The sequence below is a fragment of the Triplophysa rosa genome, linkage group LG7 (genome assembly GCF_024868665.1).
Source record: "Triplophysa rosa linkage group LG7, Trosa_1v2, whole genome shotgun sequence".
NCBI classification, from domain to species: domain Eukaryota; kingdom Metazoa; phylum Chordata; class Actinopteri; order Cypriniformes; family Nemacheilidae; genus Triplophysa; species Triplophysa rosa.
The window spans coordinates 8,768,100-8,792,096 of record NC_079896.1 but is presented as its reverse complement, the minus strand read 5'-3'; the positions used below and the strand labels follow the sequence as shown (position 1 = coordinate 8,792,096).

General features: G+C 38.1%; 3 protein-coding genes across 10 annotated transcripts in view; 2 read left to right on the top strand and 1 right to left on the bottom strand.

Annotated features, from left to right (window-relative positions):
- jak1 (Janus kinase 1) overlaps positions 1–2,404 on the bottom strand; it is a 33,368-nt gene extending 30,964 nt beyond the window's left edge. The window contains exon 1 of the mRNA XM_057338581.1: positions 2,277–2,404. The gene's annotated coding sequence lies outside the window, so the exon portion shown is untranslated. The remainder of the gene's footprint in view (positions 1–2,276) is intronic.
- A 746-nt stretch (positions 2,405–3,150) lies between these two features.
- Positions 3,151–7,811, top strand: ak4 (adenylate kinase 4). Of its 3 annotated transcripts, none has more exons than XM_057338586.1 (6): positions 3,151–3,288; positions 3,521–3,679; positions 4,413–4,532; positions 5,169–5,341; positions 6,113–6,231; positions 6,371–7,805. In XM_057338586.1, the coding sequence occupies exons 2-6, from the start codon at positions 3,538–3,540 to the stop codon at positions 6,495–6,497; spliced, it is 681 nt and encodes a 226-aa protein (XP_057194569.1). In that variant the 5' UTR covers positions 3,151–3,288; positions 3,521–3,537; the 3' UTR covers positions 6,498–7,805. The 3 variants fall into 3 exon arrangements, with proteins under 3 accessions (XP_057194569.1, XP_057194568.1, XP_057194570.1); XM_057338585.1 differs by having other exon boundaries at positions 3,151–3,292; XM_057338587.1 differs by lacking the exon at positions 3,151–3,288 and having other exon boundaries at positions 3,600–3,714; positions 6,371–7,811.
- A 1,028-nt stretch (positions 7,812–8,839) lies between these two features.
- The window catches only part of dnajc6 (DnaJ (Hsp40) homolog, subfamily C, member 6), a 35,715-nt gene continuing 20,557 nt past the window's right edge, over positions 8,840–23,997 (top strand). For 2 of the 6 annotated variants that reach the window (XM_057337574.1, XM_057337569.1), the window contains exons 1-2: positions 9,934–12,259; positions 23,141–23,276. In XM_057337574.1, coding sequence (XP_057193557.1) covers positions 12,079–12,259; positions 23,141–23,276 — 317 coding nt within the window. In that variant the 5' untranslated portion in view covers positions 9,934–12,078. Of the gene's footprint in view, positions 9,040–9,187; positions 9,909–9,933; positions 12,260–23,125; positions 23,277–23,997 lie in introns of those variants that run through there. The other 4 variants (XM_057337571.1, XM_057337568.1, XM_057337573.1 and 1 more) reach the window with 3 other exon arrangements.

Below are 23,997 nucleotides of genomic sequence, written 5' to 3'. Positions count from 1 at the left end.
TTGATTACACTGATATTTGAAGGTCTTTAAGACCAAGAAGCACGAGCCTGCCATGAAAGGGAGGGACTTCCCGTTCTCGCCATCATATGAGTTGCCAGAAACTGTGGGTGCAGTTTCACAAGAGGTCTGTAGGGCACACTGAGAGAATGTGGCAAATCAATAAGTGTAACAAAGGTTCGGTATTTATATGAGAAAAAGCACATCAGCAAAAATATTATATTGAAGCCGGTTTTAAAATTCAAGTAATAAATTCAGATGCAATTAATGAACATGATCTTTATTTAGTGGCTAATTTGAAAAATGCATTCATCTGTGATGTGTTTAGTTGTAATGATAATGAGTGAGTCCAATGAGTCCAGTCAGAACACCCTGTCGTTGGATGAGTCGCAGGCTATAATTGGGGTGTGAAAAGTTTATATGCTATAAACACAAAACTAAAAGCTGAGAAGCATTTTTAAATGACTGGTTTCCCAAAATACACACAATGTTAGATGACAGCAGTCATATAGAAGACGTTTTAAAACATAAACACGTGCCGTTATGATTTCAGGAATCATGTTTACAGTCATTCCCCTAATGATTAAAAATTTTACAGATGACTCATGAGACATGATTTTTAGGTGGTGGTAAAGGGAATAAAATACTGCATTACAAGGAGTCTAATTTACAAAATGTATGTGAACACTTTTGTAATTACATACGAGGTCATATAAATCATTTTATACCCATAAACACATTCTCTACATCAGAATTTTAACTTATAATTATATTAAATAATTTTTTGAGTTACAAATTAACTCAAATAATTATTTTATTTTGCCACTTTAATATCATGTTAACATATTAGAAAATTATATTTATTTAACATTAGAAGGCAAATAGTTCGAAAATGTTTATTCAAACAATTACAGATTTCCATTATACAAACTGACAAACATATACAATTGATACAAAAACAAAAATAAACAATTTGGCAAATAAATTTAAATATATGCTTGTTTGCTGTAGTTGTTTTTCTTTCATGCATTTCTTGCTTTATGTAGCTAGATGTCAAGATGGCAGCCATCCTTCAGTTATCACAGTACTGTACCTTTAAGATGGACAGCATCAGCACTGTGATAACTGAACCAGGGCAGCCTGTCACATCATGCAGAGCCAGGCTTGTGGTGCATCCTTATACATCTTCTCATTTACCAGGGGAAAACAACTTTGCCATTAAACATTAGTAAAAAAAATAATTGAGTGACAAAATCATACATTTCAGATTTATTTAATAAGTAACGATAGTTAAATAAATATTTAAAAAATATATTTAAAATAGTTAAAGCTATTTTATTAGGAATTACACTAAATAAATAATATTAACAGCAAACATAGCCTATGTTATATAAATATTGTATTAGTAGTATGATATAATGATTTTACTTTATGCCAATGTTGTATCGGATAACAAAACACAACTCCCTATATCTGATAGCATGCGATTCGATACCTTCGTTTGAATGTTTTAACTATTCATAAACACCACCCCTGTGACGTCAGACTTGTTATGGTAAGTTTAACCCCGCCTTCCATGCTTGGCTCGCGGTCTTTGGCAGTTCAGTGCTCCTTTAGGCACCGCCCACATCATCCCCGCCCTCCGTGCGAATCTCTTCTTGTAAACAACTCCATCAGCGCGTCGTGTTTGCAATTATAGGACAGTGGAAACGCCTGCCAAATAATCTAACAAACATCTGCATAACATTCCTAAAGCGTGTTGTTTTAGGAAAAAGACAGAAAACATTTCAAGATATTAAATTTAAAATGCATTTGCCGTGACAGTACGTTGCGACTTCTCGTGGCAAAACGTAGATGTTTGATAAAACTGCAGGTTTAAATAAAGTCTTAACACCTGAGAAATGTAGCACTATATTCTGTTTGACCGACAAAAATATGTGCCTGTGCAAAAAGTACGTTAGAACGTCATGAGGTCTACAAATAAATAAGTTATCGCACGAAAACGTATATAAATTATCTTCTATGATATACCATCATAAGTATCATCAATATTACGCAAAGCGTGTAAAGCAAATGCGACATCGATTTATTTGATAGTGTTATATCTTTTAAGTCGTCCTATTGTACTGTATTAATGTGCGCTAACGCCCAACCAATGCGCGCACACACCCCTCTCATAGCAAAAACAAACACCATACGTTCTACGATCAAAACATAAAAATAATATCGCAATACCCGTTAGACATATGTATTATTTGATCGACTATAAAAGTACTTACTTGCATTTTCTACGCCGAACTCCAATGTTTACGTGAATATTTTTAATGACGCAGCAAGCCTATTGCGAACAACGTGATTGTCGCCATTTTTTGTTGTTATTGAAATCTTCAAGCCATGTGACAATAAAAACATGCTTCCGGGTCCTGACGCTCAAATTTCACCACTTTCTGTGGCGCAGAATTACTCTTCAAATGTAAGAGGCTTGAGAAGTCGACTGATTTTGACATAGCGTGCCCGAACTGAACTGCGTGCGTTCGCTTATCTTATGTTCTGACGCCACCGCAAGGAACCTCGGAAATAAATGTTTGACATGGGGATTATAGTTCACTCTGTGGTTGATACGTAAGGTGGACGTGTAGTGTCAATTACACGTTTATAAACGTAAAAGTAAACAAATCAGTGGTGTCTGAGGAATTGCGCAATTCAGTTGCAACAAGTGTATCATGTCCAAAAACAGACAGGGGCAATATTACATTAGCTATGGTTCAATACAATGCATGAGTAGAGAATACGTTTTTTAGAACTTTTTATTGATAACATTTGTGCACATTTGACTTCGAGGCTAAATACAAAAAAATGTATCTGCTTATTTGTCAGTTATAGCTACGTTATATGCCCTGAGCATTTACAGTATGTTTAAACAAGAAAAGTAAACGTGTGGTGACGTGCTTAAGACAAGTAGAGACTGCAGCCATATTCTATGCATATACACATTTCTTGGTCGCAGTGGAAAAAATACATACGCTAGAATTGTTTTTAACAAATACTACAACGACCATGCTCCCATGCGAGACAATGCTTGCAGAACGCATATTTTCAGTGCGCTGATGTACGAGAGGCGATTTAAAATAGGGCGTTTATGTTTCTCCTCCATTCATTTGCAGAGAGGAAGAAGCTCACGTCCACATAAAGAGCAGTAGGCGGCGTCAGGCTAGAGCTTCCCAGTTTTAATAACCTTCAACAACTCTTTTCGCTGTGTAAATAACGATTTATAAAACAGGATACTATCGGGTGGGTAAGTTTGTTTGTTGTTTTTGACCTAAAACTTTCAAAGTCGGAATTTGTTATGTGCATTGATGGTTAAATTCGATGATACAAGTCCCCACCCCCCATTCTGCACTGGAGATCTGTTCTAAGAGAACTGTAATCTCCGAGATTAAAGACGCATTGCAATCTACGTAAAATTCGTGCATGCGTTGCGTGGTTTCAGGTGTAATGCTAGACCCATTTTTACTGTAAACAGGTCAACTCAGTGAAGAAATGTCCAAATTGTTCCGGGCTGTTATCATGGGTCCACCAGGCTCAGGAAAAGGGACCATCTCGGAGAGAATTGCGCACAGTTTCGGACTCAAACATATATCCAGTGGAGACTTCGTTCGGGAAAACATCGCTGCTAATACTGGTGCGTGATGTGCAACGATTTACAAAGAGCTTTAGGTAAAGACTGCGCCTCTATAGTTAGACGGCAAGCGATCCCGTGATCATATAAAACGTAAAAACGCATGGGGTTACATTCACCCCTATTCATATAGTTTTCCAAATAATGTTTTCTGCAACTTTAACATTTTTTTCTCCCCCATTTGGGCGTCACTGTGTTCTGGAGTTCATGTGAGGTATTGAAAAGCTGTGATGGCAGGATGCCACTCAGCCTGTCTTTAACCGTACATTTACTTTTTAAGCTTTTAAGTATTAAATAAGATATAATACTGTATTCATGGTATTGATGAATGGATGTTGATGAAATGTGATGAATTTATGTCATAACATAACATTTAGCCTACTTCTCTTCAGCTTACTGTGAGGTTAAAAGCAATGTAACACTGGTTATGAAATACATCAGGGTTACTGTTGGATACTTTTTTAAGCATTCTAAGTAACACAATTGATTAAAAAATCATTGTTTATCGCTGCATGTTTAAATTGAAGCCTCGAGGTTGTCATGCATGTCTTTATCATATTATGTAATGAACACTCTAGTTTCTTGTTGAAATGATGAATAATACTTAATTTATATTCATTAAATATCGTGTGGATTTCAGTTATGAATTTTGATGGAATTTATTATAAAAATTTGTTATACATTGTGTCCTTGAATGATAGGACTCATTGCATAGTTGTCTTTTATGTGTTTACAGAAGCTGGTGTTTTGGCAAAGGCGTATATGAAAAAAAGATTGCTTGTGCCAGACCATGTCATGACTCGCCTTCTGCTGCCTAGATTGGAGGAGATGACCAAATACAGTTGGTTGTTAGATGGTACGGTGGTTAATATCATCAAATACTTTTAATATTTACGTTTTGTTAAATGTATTACCATGCTCAACAATATATTTTAAACGCATTATTACCATTACGGTTTCTTGATGTCTAGAATTAGTGTTAGGCAGGTTTGTTGGATCATTAAATATTTACAAGGTCTGTTATTTAGTAGAGGATGATTGCGTCACGCCAGTCAGATTAGATTTTCAAAACCTTAACTAGAACTAAGAGCTATGTTTGTTTAACCCAGTTAAAGTGTCAGAATAATAGAATAATTGTCAGTTTTATTGCAACATTTATGGGAAGCAAAAATTGTATTTTGACATTAGTAGAAGCACACAGCAATCTATAGGGGGTATGGAACTTGAGGAAGTAAGCCAGTGGCAGGGATAATAAGTTTGTTGTTAAAAAGAACAGCTGCTTGCCTTGAAAGTCAAAGTCTCCCAGTATGATATAGTTGGATATTACATATTGACCGAAAAGTGGTGTGACTTTTAAATATTCTTGTGTGTCTTGCTTCTTGAAGCTATTATGTACGTCCTTTAAATATTGTAGTGAGATAGTGGTCTGATGCACATTGATGTGTGCCTGTGTTTCAGACGCAAAATATTTGTACGTTTACATCCCTACCAGGTTTCCCTCGAACTCTAGCTCAAGCAGATGCCCTGAACAGTATCTGTGATCTAGATGTAGTCATCAACCTCAACATCCCTCTGGAAACACTTAAAGAAAGGCTACGTCATCGCTGGACACACCCATCCAGCGGGAGAGTATACAACATGTACTTCAATCCCCCCCGAATCCAGGTGAACATCATAATTTTGGGCTTGTTTGTTTGAGATGTGGTAATCAAATTGTGTAAGTACCCACCAGAAGAGTTTGTGGGTTATGTTGAAATATAGTAAGCTTTTCGGGCCTGTTGGTAGTGCTGTTTATGATAATTTCACTCATTATTTTTGATCTCTGAATAATTCTTGCAAATTCTAACCACATAAATAGCAAGTAATGAACAACATGGTGTGCTATACAATCCTTAGTCTCGCATAGTCAGACCTTCATACTTCATACTGAAGGTCTGGGAACTTTGGTCACTTTCTTTGGCCAAGGCCCGCCCAAGAGGCCATATGACTGACAGGTAAAAGCAACCAATCACGTTTCGTTTTGTGGTGCGTCATGTTTAGAGGCGTGGAAATGTCCCCGCAGTAACAGACCGGTGTGCATTCACGAACGTGTCAATGTTAGCAGCAACAACAATGATTATAAGTTTATGCCATGAACCTTGCATACTTTTAAGAATAAAGCGTTTAGTCGATCGTGATGAATTCTTATTGCAACTGTTGTAAACACGGCAGCTTACTTCTTAGATCAGACGGCTTTGTATTGTTTCCAGGCGGACCGTTAAAGAAAGCGACACGCACATCTCCAGGAAATCCTGTAAAATTCAACCAATCAGATGACGACTTTGAACGTGCTAAAGTGTTTCCAGAAAAGTGTGCCTTATGCATCAGACGTTTAGCCAACGGTCCTTGGACTACACAAACCTCAACAGTCCTGATAATTCTCTGTTGTGTTTATAGGGGCTAGATGACATTACAGGAGAGCCGTTGATTCAACAGGAAGATGACAGACCAGAAGCTCTGGTGGCCAGACTGAGACACTACAAAGATATTGCCAAACCTGTCATAGACTTATATAAGTAAGAATAATATCATATCACGTTCACACAAATGGCTTCGCCTTTTGGATGCAAACCAAAACCCCACCCAGTGTGTGTTTTTTATTAGGTTTTCCCCACGGTTGTGCTTACAATATTCGCCTTTTCTGTGCCTTTGTAGGGCTAAAAGCATCCTGTACACATTCTCAGACACAGAAACAGATCGGATCTGGCCAAATATCAGCACACTACTCAGCACAAAGATCCCCATCGTCCAGTCAGATGCTCGGTGTGCCTCAACTCACTGAGGAAACACTGACACTCTCTTATCCAAGAGAACAATGTGGCCTCATCTCAGAGGAGTTACCTTTTCACAACATTGATTTCCAAAGATTGGTTACTTCAGATTGTCTGTTAGTAGTACAGTATTATCCTTTATAGCGCAAACTTTGTTTCATGCGGATTCTGAAAAGATTACATAAATATTTAACTGGTTTCTGCTTTTAGAAATTAGAAGCTGATTTAGTCAGGGTAAAATACTGCTAATGTATCAAAAGCAGCCTTGTAAAAGGGGCCAAATTATATAAATATGCCTGAATCATACGAACGTGGTGTAAATAATATATGATGGGTGGATATGGCTTCTAGTGTGTGAGACACTACTATTCAAGCATTCCATAAATACAGCGAGTTTTAGTTGATATGTCTGTAAGGAACTATTTAAATCCATCTCAGTCAGTGGCTTTTGCTTAGCAAACATTTCTTGATAGTGTTACAATGCCATTAAACACCATTTACGTCAGAATGTTACAAATATCTTAACGCTTGACATCAGCTTTACATTTTTTGGAGCCATATCTGAAGAAAAGTTTTGACAGTAGAGAAACTTAGGATGTCAACAGATCACATATGAAAACGGTTTGCAATATAAAAACATTAACAGTGTTCCACTATAAAAAAGTATTATATTGTAAAGGCAATTTATCATAAACCCTTGATATTACATTACAGCACTGGTTGCGAATGAAATTTGTTCCAGAAACAAAGATAAGGCGAAGGACCTCAGAATGTCTGTTATACGTGACTTTGTATAAGCATCTCTTTAAGTCTTTGTTTATTTTTTTAGATTGTCTTCTCTACCTTTTTCTCTTTCAGTGTCAGCCAGTCTAGTTTATTAACCAATCATGTTTGGAGAAAATACTTTTTAATATCTTCACACCCTCTTGTTGTGCAATTCACAGAGCAATTAACAAGCTTAAGCTTTTCTTTCCCCAGCAAAATAAACCTATTTTCTCATAAATCTTAAGAACATTTCTTTCATTCCAGCAACTGTAGTTATGTTTGACAGGGAGGAGTCAGCTTGTTAAAGGCAGCTACATTCCAGGTCCTCAAAAACATTTCAGACTGTTCATTTTGGACAAAAGCCAACTGTAGCATGCAAAGCAAAGAATATGTTAGTTTACGATTACAATATACTATGTTTTGCAAACTATTTCTTACCACAACCAAGACAATAATGAAATTAGCTTGCAAAGTAATACTTTAGGAAGTTATCTTAAAAATGTATGATAAACACATTTTAGGTTATGTGTTGCAAAACTTCAGCTTCCTCTTTCATTCACTTATAGTTTCGTTTGTTATTTCTTATTTCAGAAATTGTAAAGAAACTATTATTATTCATTTGTCATTGTTGTATACCTAAGAAATTAAATAAGTTAAAAGGCTTTTTTCTGTAGGTGAAGATATTTATTAAATTATCCTGAACTACACGTGGAAACCGTTTTGACCAGCAATGAAGATTACCCCTGTGAAGGGTGCCTCTCGACACGAGTCCTACTACAATGAGGGCTTGGCTAATGAATATTAATGAGAATACACGACAAGACGCTGCCGTAACGTCACCAAGACCTAATTAATATTCAAAAGACTAGCCTTAGCCATAGTAGCACACCATCTGTAGTATGTTTACTTAAACACGGAAGTCCAGAAGTTAAATCAAACGGATTCATTACTGTACAGTGCAAGACTGTCACTACACACACACTCACAGCTAAAATCATGACCCACTAAGGCAGTGGTTCTCAACTCTGGCCCGCGAGATCCATTTTCCTGCCGAGTTTAACTCTAATAAAACACCTGAAGAGGCTTAATCAGTGACTTCAGGAACAGACGCGTTCAACTTAATGTTGGTCTGCGCAGATTGTTTGGCATATCGCATTAAAGTATCCTACCGCGAGAGCGATTCAAATGCGTACCGAGCAACTTGGATCGATATCGCGGTACTCAAATGTCATCGCTGATAGATTTGCGCCGCGCCGCGATTGAGCGCATCTATTCCCTAAAGACGCTGATTAGCTTGTGCAGGTGTTTTATCTCAGAGTTGGGACTAAACTCGGCAGGAAAATGGATCTCGCGGGCCATAGTTGAGAACCGAGAACCACTGCACTAAAAGGCTACAATAAAATATTCAGCTACAGATTTGAGGATTCCATTCCAGAAATCCATTCCGTGATTTTAAGTATGCGATTTATTGATATTTTGTACATCACAATAAACGAAAATAAGAATGAGAATAGAAATACATAAATCTATTTTCAAGTTTACGGATCTAGGTCAATTAAATGAACTGTAGATGTGGGTTTGGCATGTGATCAAAGCACTGATTCGACGGTGATGTAGGCATGTAGCTCATCCCTGCTTCACTTTCCTCCCTGCCGCTTATTCGTGACAGATCGCGATTCGCTGGGACGAGCGCCAATCTGACCTTTGACAGGCAGCGAATGACAAATGAAAGGTCAGCATTTCTGAGATCAGCTGGGCATCGGAGAATGAAAGAGAGTGCATCGAAAGGTAGGGGGAATACCTGTTTTTAAATAATTTAAATGTATTTATTTATGTATAATAGCTGTCGTCATACGCGACAGAATTGAACGGGACCGTGTCAAGCTTTCGTAGTGAAATGGTTTTATTACATAAAAGGTCGTGATGTCATGTGAATCGGGAGGCTGGGTTTCATCTTTATCTGCATCGCTAAACAAGCATTACGTTGTCTGCAGTGACATAAGTGGTTTATTTTGAAGTGTTGTTCGTCGTGACACCAGCACTGCAGCAGAGCATCGCTTTTGTGCATTTTTACACGACGACATGCCTGGCATTAGGAAAGAAATAAGCTACATGAGTCACGACACGGCATCAGCTGAGAGCTGATGCATTTGTGAGGATGTTGTCATTGGGCATTCTCATCGCGCACTGTTTTTCATTTTTTTCTGGTGAATTGATATGTCGACTGAAGATTCGCGTTGGCAAGAAAACACGAATTGCACGATAAGGTTATATTGGAAACGCGTTTTGCAAACCGTTTCCGAGTTTGTTTTGGTTGCAACGTTAATGTTTGTTGTATGCACTGTGGCGAATAATACAGTAAATGCGCTTGTCATTCACCTTGGCTTGATGTACAGAGATAAATGAAAATTATTTTATGTAATCTAAAACACGATTCTTACTTTAGCAGACGTGTTTAATACATAAAAGTAATTCCCAATGACAAAGGGAGTACTGGTTGTTTAGTTTTAAGATTTAAGTTTTTATCTATGTTAAAGGCAAGGTCAGTTTAAGAAAGGGGACAGGGAAATCCCTTGCATCATCACGGAGCTGAGGAAGGGTGAGCTCCCTGCCTCCATTTCCATGGAAGCATCTTTGGACGTTACACGTGACTGATGGTGTGTCATACATCTGAATTTAGATTGACAAAGAAACTAGCATCAGTATATTTATGTTGCATATCATTAACTGTGAAACACTTTCAGGTTAAGTGTATAAGAGAGGTGTTCACAGAGGTCAATTGCTTTGTCAATACAAGTGATCTCCTCCCATTCCAAGCAAGCTACTAAAACTTCAGCATTCATTATGTTAACAAGTAATCCAACCCTGGCCATGAATCTAAGTCAATATATTAACCAATATAACAATTTAAACTCGGTGTGATCTATACTGAATCACAGATGTGTGAGATTTGTGAATTGTGCAGCATGCTTGGTACAGCATTGTGACTGTGTGAAGATGACAGTTTGTAAATATAATAACTGCCAACCCACAAATTCAAAAGAAAGCATAGGAAAAAAACAAATAAATGTGTCTTTACTTGCCTTTTCAATTCTACAAAAATATAAACAAGATATGCAACCATCTATTTGTTTCCAGAATATTTGTAGAGCGGCATTTCTGTAAAGACTCTTGTACAATTGGCTGTTTGTGAGAGATTATAAGACATTTACAAGTTACAGGCCATAACAATGATCACAAGGTGTGTTAAAAAGCAACTTTGTGTGAGTATAACATTAACTCCCAGACAAGCCATAAGCTTTTTTACATTAAAAGTTGTTGTACAGAAGAGTAATTTTATTTCCACCTGAGGTAGAATGTTGCTGCTGTTTGCTCTTACATCAAGTGCATATGTTTATCTGTTCCCTCGTTTGCTGCTTTTATAAAAAAGATATTAACATTTATCCTCTTGACCGCCCTACATCTAAGTGGTATATACTGTGTTTAGTCAATGGCATCAGATTGTCTCTTCAAAAGTTGATTGTCTTTATAGCGGCAAAGGTAAAGCGATGAATTGGAGTTAACGTTAAATTGGTATTTAATGGCAGACAGCAACCAGAGCTTTTCTCTCGGTGACACTTCCTAAATGCTGTGTTCTCAGTCTCACTCTTCTCAAAAGGTTTCCCAGGATGCAGCTCACTTATGAGAAAGCATGCAGTCCCATAGGCTGCCAAGCAGTGGGGCTGGGAAGGGAAGCATCAAGTGGCTCAATTAGAAATCAATCATCCACCCAAAGAGGAAGTCTGAAACTGGCAAAGCACTGAACACTATCAGGGTTACCCAAAGACTGCAAAGCAATAGAGGATTGTTTGTCTGCACAATGCTGGGAAAAGAAAACAATGCAACTTCTAAACAGCAACAATTGAGTGCAATAGTAAAAGCAAAAATACAATTGTGATGAATAAACACTTAAAGTTTTTAACATGATTCATATTTATTAGATGGCGGTGCGATTTTAAACAAAATAAATAATGTGATATGCGATACGATAATGCTTTAAGTCTGTAAAATCAAATGTAAAAATCAAAATAAAACGGAAACGGAAAATTATACATCCAACATACATGTTTCAAAATTCTTTTTAAATATTAATCATCTGTCACACATCAGGCACAGTCGCTCTGTTATCTGCATCCACTTGAAACTTTGATTAAACATAACTTGTTAAATTATTTAGTTACTGCAAACCATTGCGATATGCACATTTGCAATATTTCAAAAATATCATTTTTTTTTCATTATGGTGATGAAAATAGAATGAGAAACAAAATAAAAACAAGTAAGAAAACAACGAGACAATGCAAAACATGTTTTATTGGCTTGGTAAAATATTCGCTTGGTTTTTATTTTGTGATGAAATATGACCTGGTTCTTGACAACTTGCTATTAATTTAAATAGACATTTATCTAATGCATTACTAATAATCTAATAATACAGCTCATTCTAATATTATGTTCGTTATTGTTATCATTAAACTAAAAAAAGATTGTCTAAAAGGGCCAATTGAACCATTTGGGGTCCTTTTATCAAAGGCATTGAAGTGTGTTCTGGCTGCAGAGTCAGGCCTAAACCGGCTGCATTGATTGGCTGCTCGGCTCCGTGTGTGTGCAGCGTAGTAAATGCGGTGCTCGGTGACACACACCGCCCTCCTCTCTCCTGCAGCTAGCGGGCGTATGAAGCGGGCAGCCTGCTGGAAACCCCATTATTCCAACCCTCCGAACATGTGCATTCTTCTAGTCTCTTGAAACCGTCGTTGTCGTACGTCTATGTGATTTCCAGTTGTGCTAATGAGCCTGCTAGGTGGCTACAAGAAAAAGAGCAGTTATGATGGCTACGAATCTTTGCAGTTGGTCGATAGCAGCGGAGACTTCTGCACCGGCGGCGGCGGCGCTTTGACGGCGGTAACACTCGGCATCGGTAAAACAGGCCCCGCGCGACAGGACGACTACAGCACCATGGACAGCTCAGGTATGTAAACGAACGGTGTCGACGGTGGCATGGCGCTTGCAGGCCAGTCCCTTCTTCGTTTAATATGCATGAAACAACCTCAAAGCCTACTGTTGTATGCGTGTGTCATTGTGATTTTAGATGGCGTATTAAATGTTTGTGTCCGCCTGGAGCATGTCTTACACGTCGTGTGTATATGTGCTGTGTCATGATAATCTGTCAAAGTCAAAGTGGGCGCATATTAGAAACCATCGGCAGTTGTTTTCAGTATTTAAAGATCAGTACTGTGAAATGCAGATGTCAATTGTTGTTAACTACACATATTTGGTGTGCATGAGCATTAAAACATTGCCCTGCTTAATATAGATTGTCTTGAACGTAGTTGAATGTACTATAAACAAAGGTTCAAAAAAGGTTCTTTGTCGGTTCCCTAAAGAACATTTAACATCCATAAAACAGAAATAAAAAGGTTCTTTGTAGTAAAAAAATGTTCCACAAACTATTAAAATTAAGGAAATAATAGGGCTTTTCACAATACGCTTAACCCTGGGTTATCTACATTCTAAACCCCGCTTTTAACCCCAGGTAAACGAACGTTTCACACTTAATTTTGAAGCGGGGTTATCCCCGCATTTTACCCGGGGTTATGAAACCCTGCTCCAAAGCAGGGTTAGCACCGCTTTTGCAGGGTTAACCCTGCATTGTGGTGTCACACGTGTGCAGTGTGAAAGAAGAGGGGGTAGAATGATAAGACAGGATGCTTAGCAACGGACAACCAATCAAAAACTGAACAGGCTTACCTCATTTCACAAGCTGTGCACAGTCACAGAAACTCTGTGTGCCGTGTAAACAATCCTTTGAGTTTTTTATGTATTTGAGTATGTAACGTCTTAGGAGGCAACAGCCAAAAAGGATTTGATGCGTCATTTTTCCCGGATGCGGAACAACAAGGTATTCGGTTATTTAAAGGACTGTTTTTATTCAGTCAGTTTGACGCTGCAGTATTTATCCAATCATGACTGTTGACACAAATATGCAAATAACAGTGTTAAGGGTTTAGTGATGTGCAGTGTGAAACATCAGGTTATGAATACCCGGGTTATCTCTTAAAGCAACAGTAGAGAACTTTTGCTTATGGTTCCCCCATGTGAACGAAAATCAACGAAAATCATTTTCTGTAGTTATATTTTCATAAACACACTCGCGACCAGGCGTTGTGCTTTGTGTAATATGTGCAATCACTAATTTACACTCAACTCGCTATGGGAATAGTGCCTAGCATAGTAACTATAGATACTGATAACATAGTCTACGTGCATGAACTAAGGAATCAGCAACTTTTGACCATAAAAGATTTATTGTGGTTTGGTAGTCATTTGGTAAATTCGTGACGAGGCACGATCATGCTACGTAAGCTATTGAGACCTGGCAACATTATATTATCTCTAGTCTACCTTATGGTTATAAATTGTGAACCAGTAACGTTAGTGTAGTGCGCCAATTAACAACCTTAGCACAGCCTAATAACTAATAAGCTCAAAAGTACAGGACAGTAAGAAAAAAATTACATATAAGACTTTCAAATCCAGTAGCAGGAAGGCTAACGTTAGGTCTCCATCCGTTTTGCAACCGGTTGCCTCTTGCAGCTCGCGCCACCGAGTGTAAGTCAGTCAGATATTGATTTGTGTTCGTGCTCGTGTCCGATCACTCTCTCTCTCTCTCTCTCTCTCTCTCTCTCTCTCTCTCTCTCTCTCTCTCTCTCTCTCTCTTTTCCTCTTTGTTTTTTTTTTGCTGGCTCTGCCATGGTGATGGTTTGGAGACTTGCGTTGAACTAGATCGTTTTGTCTTATTTTTAGCTGTTTGCTAACTTCACCCCGGCTACGAGTAAAACGGGACGTATGCCATAAAGCAGGTGATGGGCGGGGCTTGTGAACCTACCCGCACACCAAAGTGTGATTTCAGCCGATAGAGGGCTGCTTAGGTAGCAGCGGCAGTAAAATTCGTCCAGTTAAAGGAGTAGTTCATTTTCAAAATAAATTTTCATGTTAATTTACTCACCCCCATGTCATCCAAGATGTTTATGTATTTGTTTCTTTAGTCGAAAAGAAATTAAGGTTTTTGATGAAAGCATTCCAGGATTTTTCTCCATATAGTGGACTTTAATGGACTCCAAGTGGTTGAAGGTCAAAATTACAGTTTCAGTGCAGCTTCAAAGGGCTTTAAACGATACCAGACGGTGAATAAGGGTCTTATCTAGCGAAACGAACATTTTCTAAAAAAATGTTATATGTACATGCTTTATAAACACAAATGCTCGCCTTTCTCTGCTCTGCGACGCTTGTTCATGACTTCACGTAATACGTAATTACGTTGAAAAGGTTTTCGACTATAGAAACAAATACATAAACATCTTGGATGACATGGGGGTGAGTAAATTATCATGAAAATTTATTTTGAAAATGAACTATTCCTTTAAGAGTTGTCCTACCACAAAAATAATTTTAGAGAGATTATTTTAAGGTCGAAAAACTCTCTAGTGTTGCTTTAACCCCTGGTAAATTATAAGCAGTGTGAAACATGAAACAGATAACCCAGGATTTTGTTTACCTGGGGTTTAGAATAACCCAGGGTTAACGATTTCAAGTGTGAAAAGCCCTAATGTGTCTCAAGAACCTGAAAAGATTTTAGGAACCGGTTCTAGCATTTTAGGTTCTTCTAGAGTAACAGACCCTTTTTAGCAATTTAATTTTTAAGAGTAAATGCAGTTTTGTTACTTGCCTTTAGACAATTAAAACTATTTGAAAGAAATGGTTTAGAGAGAGTGTTTACTGGGGTTGCTGCTGTTTCACTGCAGTGGTCTGGAATGAGAGCTGGCCTTTTGTATGAGGAAGAGCTAGTGTCAGGTCTTTTAGTCCCAGCTGTTGTCTGCTTCAGTTCAATCTGTAAAGTGTTTATATGTGTGTGATATTGTGTGAAAGAGAGATTTTAATATACATTTTGGATGGTGTTTGTAACGTAAATAGTAAATAGTTAGAATGCTTAATAATCAAATAATTGTTTGAATAAAAAAAACCTTTAGACTCATAAATATTTATTCTGTATTTTATTAGAAAATTTGTGCTTTTTAATTGTTGGTTGAAACAAACATTGGCTTTGTTTTGGCCTGGAGGTGATGTATAATTGAAAAGCCAGTTGGGTCTTGTAACAAGACACACAAGCACACAATTAAACACACAAACACACAGGGGGCTGCGTGTCATAGGGCTGATGTCTGTGACTCAAAGCTGTAGGATGAAACAATACACCTTTATTTATATAGCACGGTTTAAAAACAACCGAAGTTGACCAAAGTGCTTTACAACATACTATAAGACAGTAAAAGACGTGTAATAAATAGGCACAATAAAACATTAAACATAGGACATAAAAAAATAGCATAGATATACCCAAGCTGTAATATGTATGAAAACAAAGACAGGTTGTCAAGGGACATCGAAAGCCAGAGAAAATAAGTAGGTCTTCAAGTAAGATTTAAAAACAGGCAGAGTTGGGGCAGTTCTAATATGGGGGGGAGGTTATTCCAGAGTCTAGGGCCGGCAGAAGAAAAAGCACGGTCGCCTCGGGTTTTTAGCCTAGTCCTTGGGGCATGCAGCAGGTTAGAGTTAGAGGATCTAAGTGATCTCAACGGTGTATAAGGCTGCAAGAGTTCAGCCAAGTACACTGGAGCCAGGTTGTGAAGTGACTTAAAAACAAACAAGAGTATTTTAAAATCAATTCTGTACTTCACAGGAAGCCAATGAAGTGAAATTAAAACCGCCGTAATAGACTCATATTTGCGCTTTACGGTGAGAAGCCGAGCTGCTGCATTCTGGACTAACTGTAGGCGAGAAACAGAAGACAACGGAGCACCAACATACAGAGAATTACAATAGTCAAGCCTTAATGTAACAAATGCATCTATAGCTATTTCGAACATCTTTAAAGACAAGAATGGCTTTACTTTGGAGAGAAGCCTGAGATGGTAAAAACAAGACTTGACAACAGAAGTGTATGGTGTATGGTGACAGGGATGAAGTATCAAAGTCATGGACACTTTGATCATTGTGTCCAAACAAGATGAATTCAGTTTTGCTCTCATTAAGACATAAGAAATAAGTTGATAGCCAAAGTTTTAATTCATCCAAGCAATCCAAAATGGGCTTAATGGCGTGTCTATTACCACGTTTTATGGGAATGTAGATTTGGGTGTCGTCTGCACATAGATGGAAAGAGACCCCGTGCTTATTAAAAATAAACCCTAGGGGAAGCATATAAAGTGAGAACAATACTGGCCCAAGGAACGATCCTTGAGGTACCCCTGATCTTAAATGCATCTCGGAAGAAGAATGATGCCCAATGTTAACAACGAATCTCCTATTTGTGAGATATGACCTAAACCACTGTAAGACTGTGCCCCATAGACCAACGCATGCCTCCAGACGAGATAAAAGAATATCATGGTTGACCAGGTCAAAGGCAGAGCTAAGGTCTAATAAAACCAGAGCCGCAGACTGACCAGAATCCATGGTCAAGATGATATCATTAACAACCCTTAGAAGGGCCGACTCCGTGCTATGGCAGGATTTAAAACCGGACTGAAATTTTTCATGGATAGCATTAAGAGACAAGTGAGATTGAAGTTGATTTAAGACAGTTTTCTCCAAAATTTTAGATAAAAAGGGGGGATTTGAGATTGGACTAAAGTTAGTGAGCAATGTCGGGTCCAGATTTGTTTTTTTTAAATATGGTCGAACTGTGGCAAGTTTAAAGTCATGGGGGACAGTCCCAGTATGGAGACATTTATTGATAATTGACAGTAAGTCGGGGCCAATGATATCAATAATTTGCCTAAGAAAACGTGGTGGGATAACATCCTGAGGACACATTGTAGGTTTCAAGCTAAACAGTGTTTTGGTTAAAGTATTCAGATTAACAGGCTCAAAAAGAGACCAAGTAGAACCTGAGTATGGGGCAACAGCTAGATCATTGGCACATTAGACAAAATTTGAGAGATCTTGCCGTCAAAATAATGAGCAAAATTCTCACACAACGAGATTGATGCATCAGCAAAGATGGTGACAATTGGATGAAGTGCAGACTTAATAGTGGAAAATAAAATATTTGGCTTATTGCTGTTTTGTGTAATTAACTCTGAGAAATATCTACTCTTTGCAGCCTTAGCCGCACGCTGAAAAGCAGAGAGAGAATCCTGTAGGATTTCATAAAATACTTGTAGCTTATGTTTTTTCCACTTGCGCTCCACCCTTCTACAAGCCTGTCTTAGGGAACGAGTGGTTTCAGTATGCTAAGGTATTATGTTATGCTTATGTTTTTTCAATTTTAAAGGTGCAATAGAATTTAAGACATTAGAGCAGTTAGTGTTAAAAGTACCAAGAAGCTGGTTAACATCCAGGTGACCAGTGAGAATGTCCATAGCTTGAGTTGCATCCAATGGTTCATAATTCGAAGAGAATTCTTCGCTTGAGCTGTCCGCTTGAGAGTCCAGCGTGACAAAGATGATTGACTTGGAGCATTTTCATCAAGAGACATCGTGAATAATATAGGCAGATGGTCGGATATGCCGGCGTCCTCGATTTTTATATCCCCTACCGACACGCCACGAGATAAAATTAAGTCCAGCGTATGACCCTGGGTATGAGTGGGTCCGGATACCCATTGTATGAAATCAAATGATTCAAGTAAGCTACGAAAGTCTTTAGATAAAGGTTTGAAATCGCAGCACACATGAATATTAAAATCCCCCAGTATTAGAATCCTATCGTAACTGATGACGATTTCACTCAAGAATTGGGCGAATTCATTTAAAAATTCATTGTTTACAATCGGAGGTCGATATATGATAGCAAAGACCACAGGGTTGACAAGAGAAAGTTGGAAAAGCAAAACTTCAAAACAGCTACGAGTCCCAGTTGGTAGACTGTGACAGAGATATGAGTTTTTAAACACAGTAGCCAAGCCCCCACCGCGGCCCGATAGCCGGGGGGAATTAAAAAAGCTACAGCCCTGAGGCACCAATTCAGTAAAAGGACTTAGATCACCTGGTTTAATCCAAGTTTCAATAATACATAGTGTATCCAGAGCGTGCGAAGTAAAAAAGTAATTTAGTATAAAAGTCTTGTTTATCAGAGAGCGCGCGTTAATCAAAGCAACATGGAATGGCAGTACCTCTGGTTGCGTATGTTTCAGAATCGGCCGAAGGTTGGAGGTGTTTACTCCACCACGATGAACAAGCCGAAGGAGGAGGCGCAGAGGAACATGGCCCGGGCCAACAGGTCGAAGCCATCGGTACGATGAGTCCGGCAGACGACCATGGTGGTGTAAGCCCCGTGTCATCCCAGGCCCGCTGAGCAACAAGCCAGCAGAAGATCTCAGCCAAACTGCAACTCCAGCACGCTTCCCCCTCTTCCTCCGACGCTTTTTTCTCTGCGGCAGGTCTGTAACATGCCGGTACCGATGTGGAGAAAGAACGGTGTAGAAAGGTAGCGAAGAGGGGCGAAAAGCACAAGTGCCAGCCCTAGCTGTTTCAAAAGCCACTCGGATGTCCGATTGCCGATCATACACCAATGCCATATTACAGCCAGTGATAAATATAAATGTACATAAAAGCATAAATACTAATAGCGATAAAGACAGGCAGGGCAGCAGACGGCCACACACAAAGGCGTCATCTTGCCACCTTCCAAACGGCCAGAGAACAGCATCTTCAAAACAAACTTAAGAAGTTGAGACTTTCTTGAAAATAAATTGACAATAAAAGCGTTAAAGACGATGTGTCAGGAACCCATGCCTTTATTTTACACATAATCTAAACAAATATTTCTCTTTTACATTGTATCTCAAAATCAGAGACCTAATAGGCACAAGAATCATAGTTTACTATTCTGCCAAAACTTAAAATTTACAAAACAATACAACCCAAAACATACAATACCTAACGTGCTTAAAACAGAAATGAAGATTAAAATAAAAAGTAAGATAAATGAAGTTTCAGTAAATTAAGAACAAAAATGACATGGAATTTCTCTGTGACACTCACATACAAATACTTGCATTCTTTGTGGGATTAAAGGGACATTGGTAGGAGTTCAGAGTCTCTGTGTTCTGTCAGCCCTGGACTTTGAAGTCAACTGCCCCCCCTGTATTTGCTCACTCAGAATAGAGCTCCTCTGTACAATAATCAGCAAGTCTGACTGGAAGCCCACTCTCTGGCCCACCCAATAAAGCAATGCCAGGCCACCCAACTCTTCTAGCTACAACAACAAGTGGAAGAGAGAAAAGTGCTAACGGTTTCTGTTTGGGGGGTCCTTCAATGTTTTCTAATCAAAGTAGTTCCACATGATGTATTGTTTTGCATGAGTTTAAGAGAGATCAGTGGCCATTAAATGACTAAAGCTCTATTCAGCTTAGTTTTACATGGGGAAGTGTGGCAAAATAATTTTATCACAGGTTGTCTGTAATATTCAGTTTCTAATTCACACGGGATTAGAAATCTCAGGAATACTACTAGAAGTTGGAGGGGTAACTCGATTTACGGACTGCTGTCACTACTAAATTATTTCATTTGTCAGAATATGTGGTCTTGAAGGCCACTTTTGGTGTCAGCATCTTTTAAAAGAACAGTTCGCCCAAAAAAATTACTCGCCTTCAGTTTGTTCCAAATCTGTATTCCTTTTTTTGTTCTATTTCTTTTAGAAAGACATTTGGAAGAACGTTTGTAACCAGTTCTTGGCCACCATTGACTACCATAGTAGGACAATTTGCTTTATAAATTTCTTTGTTCTGTTGACCACAAAAGAAGATATTTTGTAGAATATATGAAAGCAAACTGTTCTGGGGCACTTTTGACTACCCTTGTCATTTTTTCTACTATGGTAGTCAATGGTGGCCAAGAACTGTTGCTGGTTATAAGCATTCTTCCAAATAACGTTATCTGTGTTTATCACAACACAGAAAGAAACTCATAAATGATGACAGAATTTTTATTTTTGGCTGAACTGTCCCTTTAAGTATTTCCAGGATTGAAAGCAGCCTCATTCTTCTATTTTACAGTGGCTTGCAAAAGTATTCATCCCCCTTCATTTTATTCACATTTTGTTATGCTGCTGCCTTATCTTAAACTACTTTAAATTAAAAATAATTTACATTAATCTACACTCCATGCACAATAATGACAAAACAAAAAAACAGGTTTGTGACAACTTTGCAAATTTATTAAAAATAAAAACAAAAATAAGTACATTGCATTAGTATTCATACCCTTTTCTGGGACACTTGAAATTTTGCTCAGAAGCATTAGTTTTGCTTGTTGATGTTTATACACTTCGAGTGGAGTTAACCTGTGCCAAATTCAATTGAATAAGTATGATTTGGAGCGGCATATACCTCTCTATAAAGGGTGCAACAGCTGAAAATGCATATCAAAGTAAAAACCAAGACATGAGGTCAAAAGAACTGCCAGTAGAGCTTTGAGACAGGATTGTATCAAGGCACAGATCTGGGGAAGACTTCTGAAAAAAATCTGCTGTATTGAAGGTTCACAGAAGCATGTAGCCTCCATTTATCCCCAATGAAAGAGGTTTGGAACCACCAGATCTCTTACTTGAGCTGACCTCCTGTCCAAACTGAGCCATCGATGGAGAAGGGTCTTGGTTAGAGCGGTGACCAAGAAGCTGATGATTACTCTGGTTGAGCTCCATGATCATATATGGAGATGGGAGAAACTTACAGAAGGACAAACATCACTGCAACACTCCACCAATCTGGGCTTTATGGCTTAGTGGCCAGACTCAAGCCTTTGCTCAGTGAAGACACATGGAAACTTGAAATATGCAAAAACATACTTCAACGAATCTTTCAAACTGTCAGAAACAAGATATTCTGGTCTGATGAATCTCAGATTCATGCATCATGTCTGGAGAAAAACAAGCACTGCTCAACACCTGTACAATACCGTCTTAACAGTAAAGTGTAGTGGAAACAGCATCATGATGTGGGGGTGTTTTTCAGCTTCAGGGACTGTACACAAAATACGGAGATAATGATCATGAAAACCTAGCCCAGAACATTCAGAACCTCGGACAGGGCAGAAGGTTCATTCTCCAACATGACAATGATCCTAAGCACACAACTAAAACAATGCAAGAGTGGCTTATGGACAACTCTGTCTATGTCCTTGAGTGGCCCAGCTAGTGCTTGAACCCAACTGAACATCTCTGTAGAAACCTGAAAATGTCTGTCTACTGATGATCTCCATCCAACCTGACAGAGTTTGAGAGGATCTGAGGAGAAGAATGACAGAAAATTGCCAAATGCAGATGTGTAAAGCTTTTCACATCATACCCAAAAAGATTTGAGTCTGTAAAGGCGCTATAATATGGGATGAATTTAATATCAAAATGAAATCATTTTGAGATCAAATTCATCCCATACTATAACCATTTTCTGAGTTGAGGGTATGAATACTTATGCAATGTACTTATTTTTGTTTTTTATTTTTAATAAATTTGCAAAGCTGTCAAAAATCAGTTTTTTGTTTTGTCATTATTGTGCATGAGTGTAGATTAATGTAAAAAAATAATCATTTAAAGTAGTTTAAGATAAGGCAGCAGCATAACAAAATGTGAATAAAATGAAGGGGGATGAATACTTTTGCAAGCCACTGTATGTATTTTGCCTATATATATATATATATACAGTATATATTCATCAAGAGTATTTACCACCTTTAGGCTGAAGATTATATAATGGGCACACAAAGTTGTGAAGCATAAACAGCTTGCCTTTGTTCATTTTTCACCGTCACATCTTTCAAATTTTGACTTTCCTTTCAAGGAAACACAAAAGAAATTGTTTATAGCAAAAAAATGGAAATTAATAGTGACTGCGGCTCAAGTAAGCAAAACTTATAGAATCAGTAGCCAAGTTGATGTCCTCTGCTTTTGACACTGATAGAAGGATATGTGCAATATTAGAATGTTGACGCATGACAATGGTTGACTGTCTGGTACTGTATATCATATTCTGGTGAAGTATGCAGTCGAGTGGAAGGGGACTGAGTCAGATTTTTTATTTGGGTGTGATCTAGTGTGATGGGTGTTTTTCATATGTTCAACCTTTTATTATTTGACTGTTTTGTTGTCTTTTTATTTCCTACACATAATCTCATATCGTTTGATGCACAATTGGTTTGCATTTCATCTTAATAACATTTATGATAACTGAGCTTGTTTATGATAGTCTCCTATATTTAATGACTGTATTATAGCAACCTGGTATAGAAATTGTGGACCTGTTTTGCCTTTAGGTATATAGGAAATGATGGACGTATTTGCAATTGAAACCTAACTGTTCATCAGCATGTTTTGACCTTGAATTTCCTTCTTACCACTACTGCAGCATTAGATATCTACCTTATTGATGTGTCATGTTTGACAACTGCATGTTGTATTATTTGTTTGTGCAGTGTGGCATTCACATGCTAACCATTCCATAAGCATGTCTAATGTTTTTTGACTATTAGTCGACCTATAGTTTTTCTAATATAAAGAAAAAAAAGGAGATTTTAAATTAAATTTAAATTTTATTCCTATCTATAATATTTTATAACAATATATAATAAAATACCATATTTTAGTCATAACCCATTTCATAAGATTGTCACAAGATTTCTAAACTGAGGAAGGGCGTATTAGGTATTCAATAATAACAAAATGACCAAACATTGGCTGATACTGCTGGCCTATATCTCAGTCCATGTCATATCTGTATTTGTGTTTGTGGTGTCCAGTCTGCATGCATGTTGTAAGATGTGAATTCTGATCATTGAAGGCCCTCCGTCTCCAGATATGGACGGAAACTATGGAGGGGGACTTCTGGATATGGTTAAAGGAGGTGCCGGAAAGTTCTTCAGCAACATCAAGGATAACCTAAAAGACACCATCAAAGACACCTCTACTAAGGTTATGAATCAAGTGGCCACGTGAGTCCTTATTTGTGCATCTGGCTTTTCTGTGTATGTTTGTATTGTGTTCATGTGTGTAGGGCTGATATTTAGAGCAAACACAGTCAAGGTCTTTCAACAAATTTCTGGGTGACCTAGTTTTGGGTTACGGAAATGTAACGCCTCTTACCATATTTGGAACATCAGGTTCCAAAGCAATTGTACTGACAGGTACGCCCACCTTACTTGCGTATACATTTGGGCGGTCTTAGTCAAATCACACCACGAACTGACGTAGATTTGTGGGGGTGTGGTTACACGAGGCGTTTCAGGCAGGTCTGGGTGAGCATTCGCTTTTAGATAGAATACATCTTTTGTTCCGACACTTTAATTTTTGCAATTTTACGTGTCTAATACATGCATGGGCAACTTATAACACACCAAAGACACAGAAAAACACGTATTCGCGACATATGACCCCTTTAATATATCAGGTGCGGGTAAGTTTATACTTAGAGACTTACTTTTTTTATTTTTCGACATTTGTGAGATTTCTAGATATTTTTCAAAGAGAAATATCTGAGAGGCCGGAGCTTAAAGCAGAGGTAACCTGCTATTTCATGCATTCTGACTTCTTTACACTGTTAAACGTGCTGGCTTCTCAAGCTTAACATGGTCAACTTGTCAAAAAAGAGTTGAACATATGAAGTAGTATTTCTGTGCTCGATTCACTCCACCAGAGTTCGTACAGGTTTCGGAA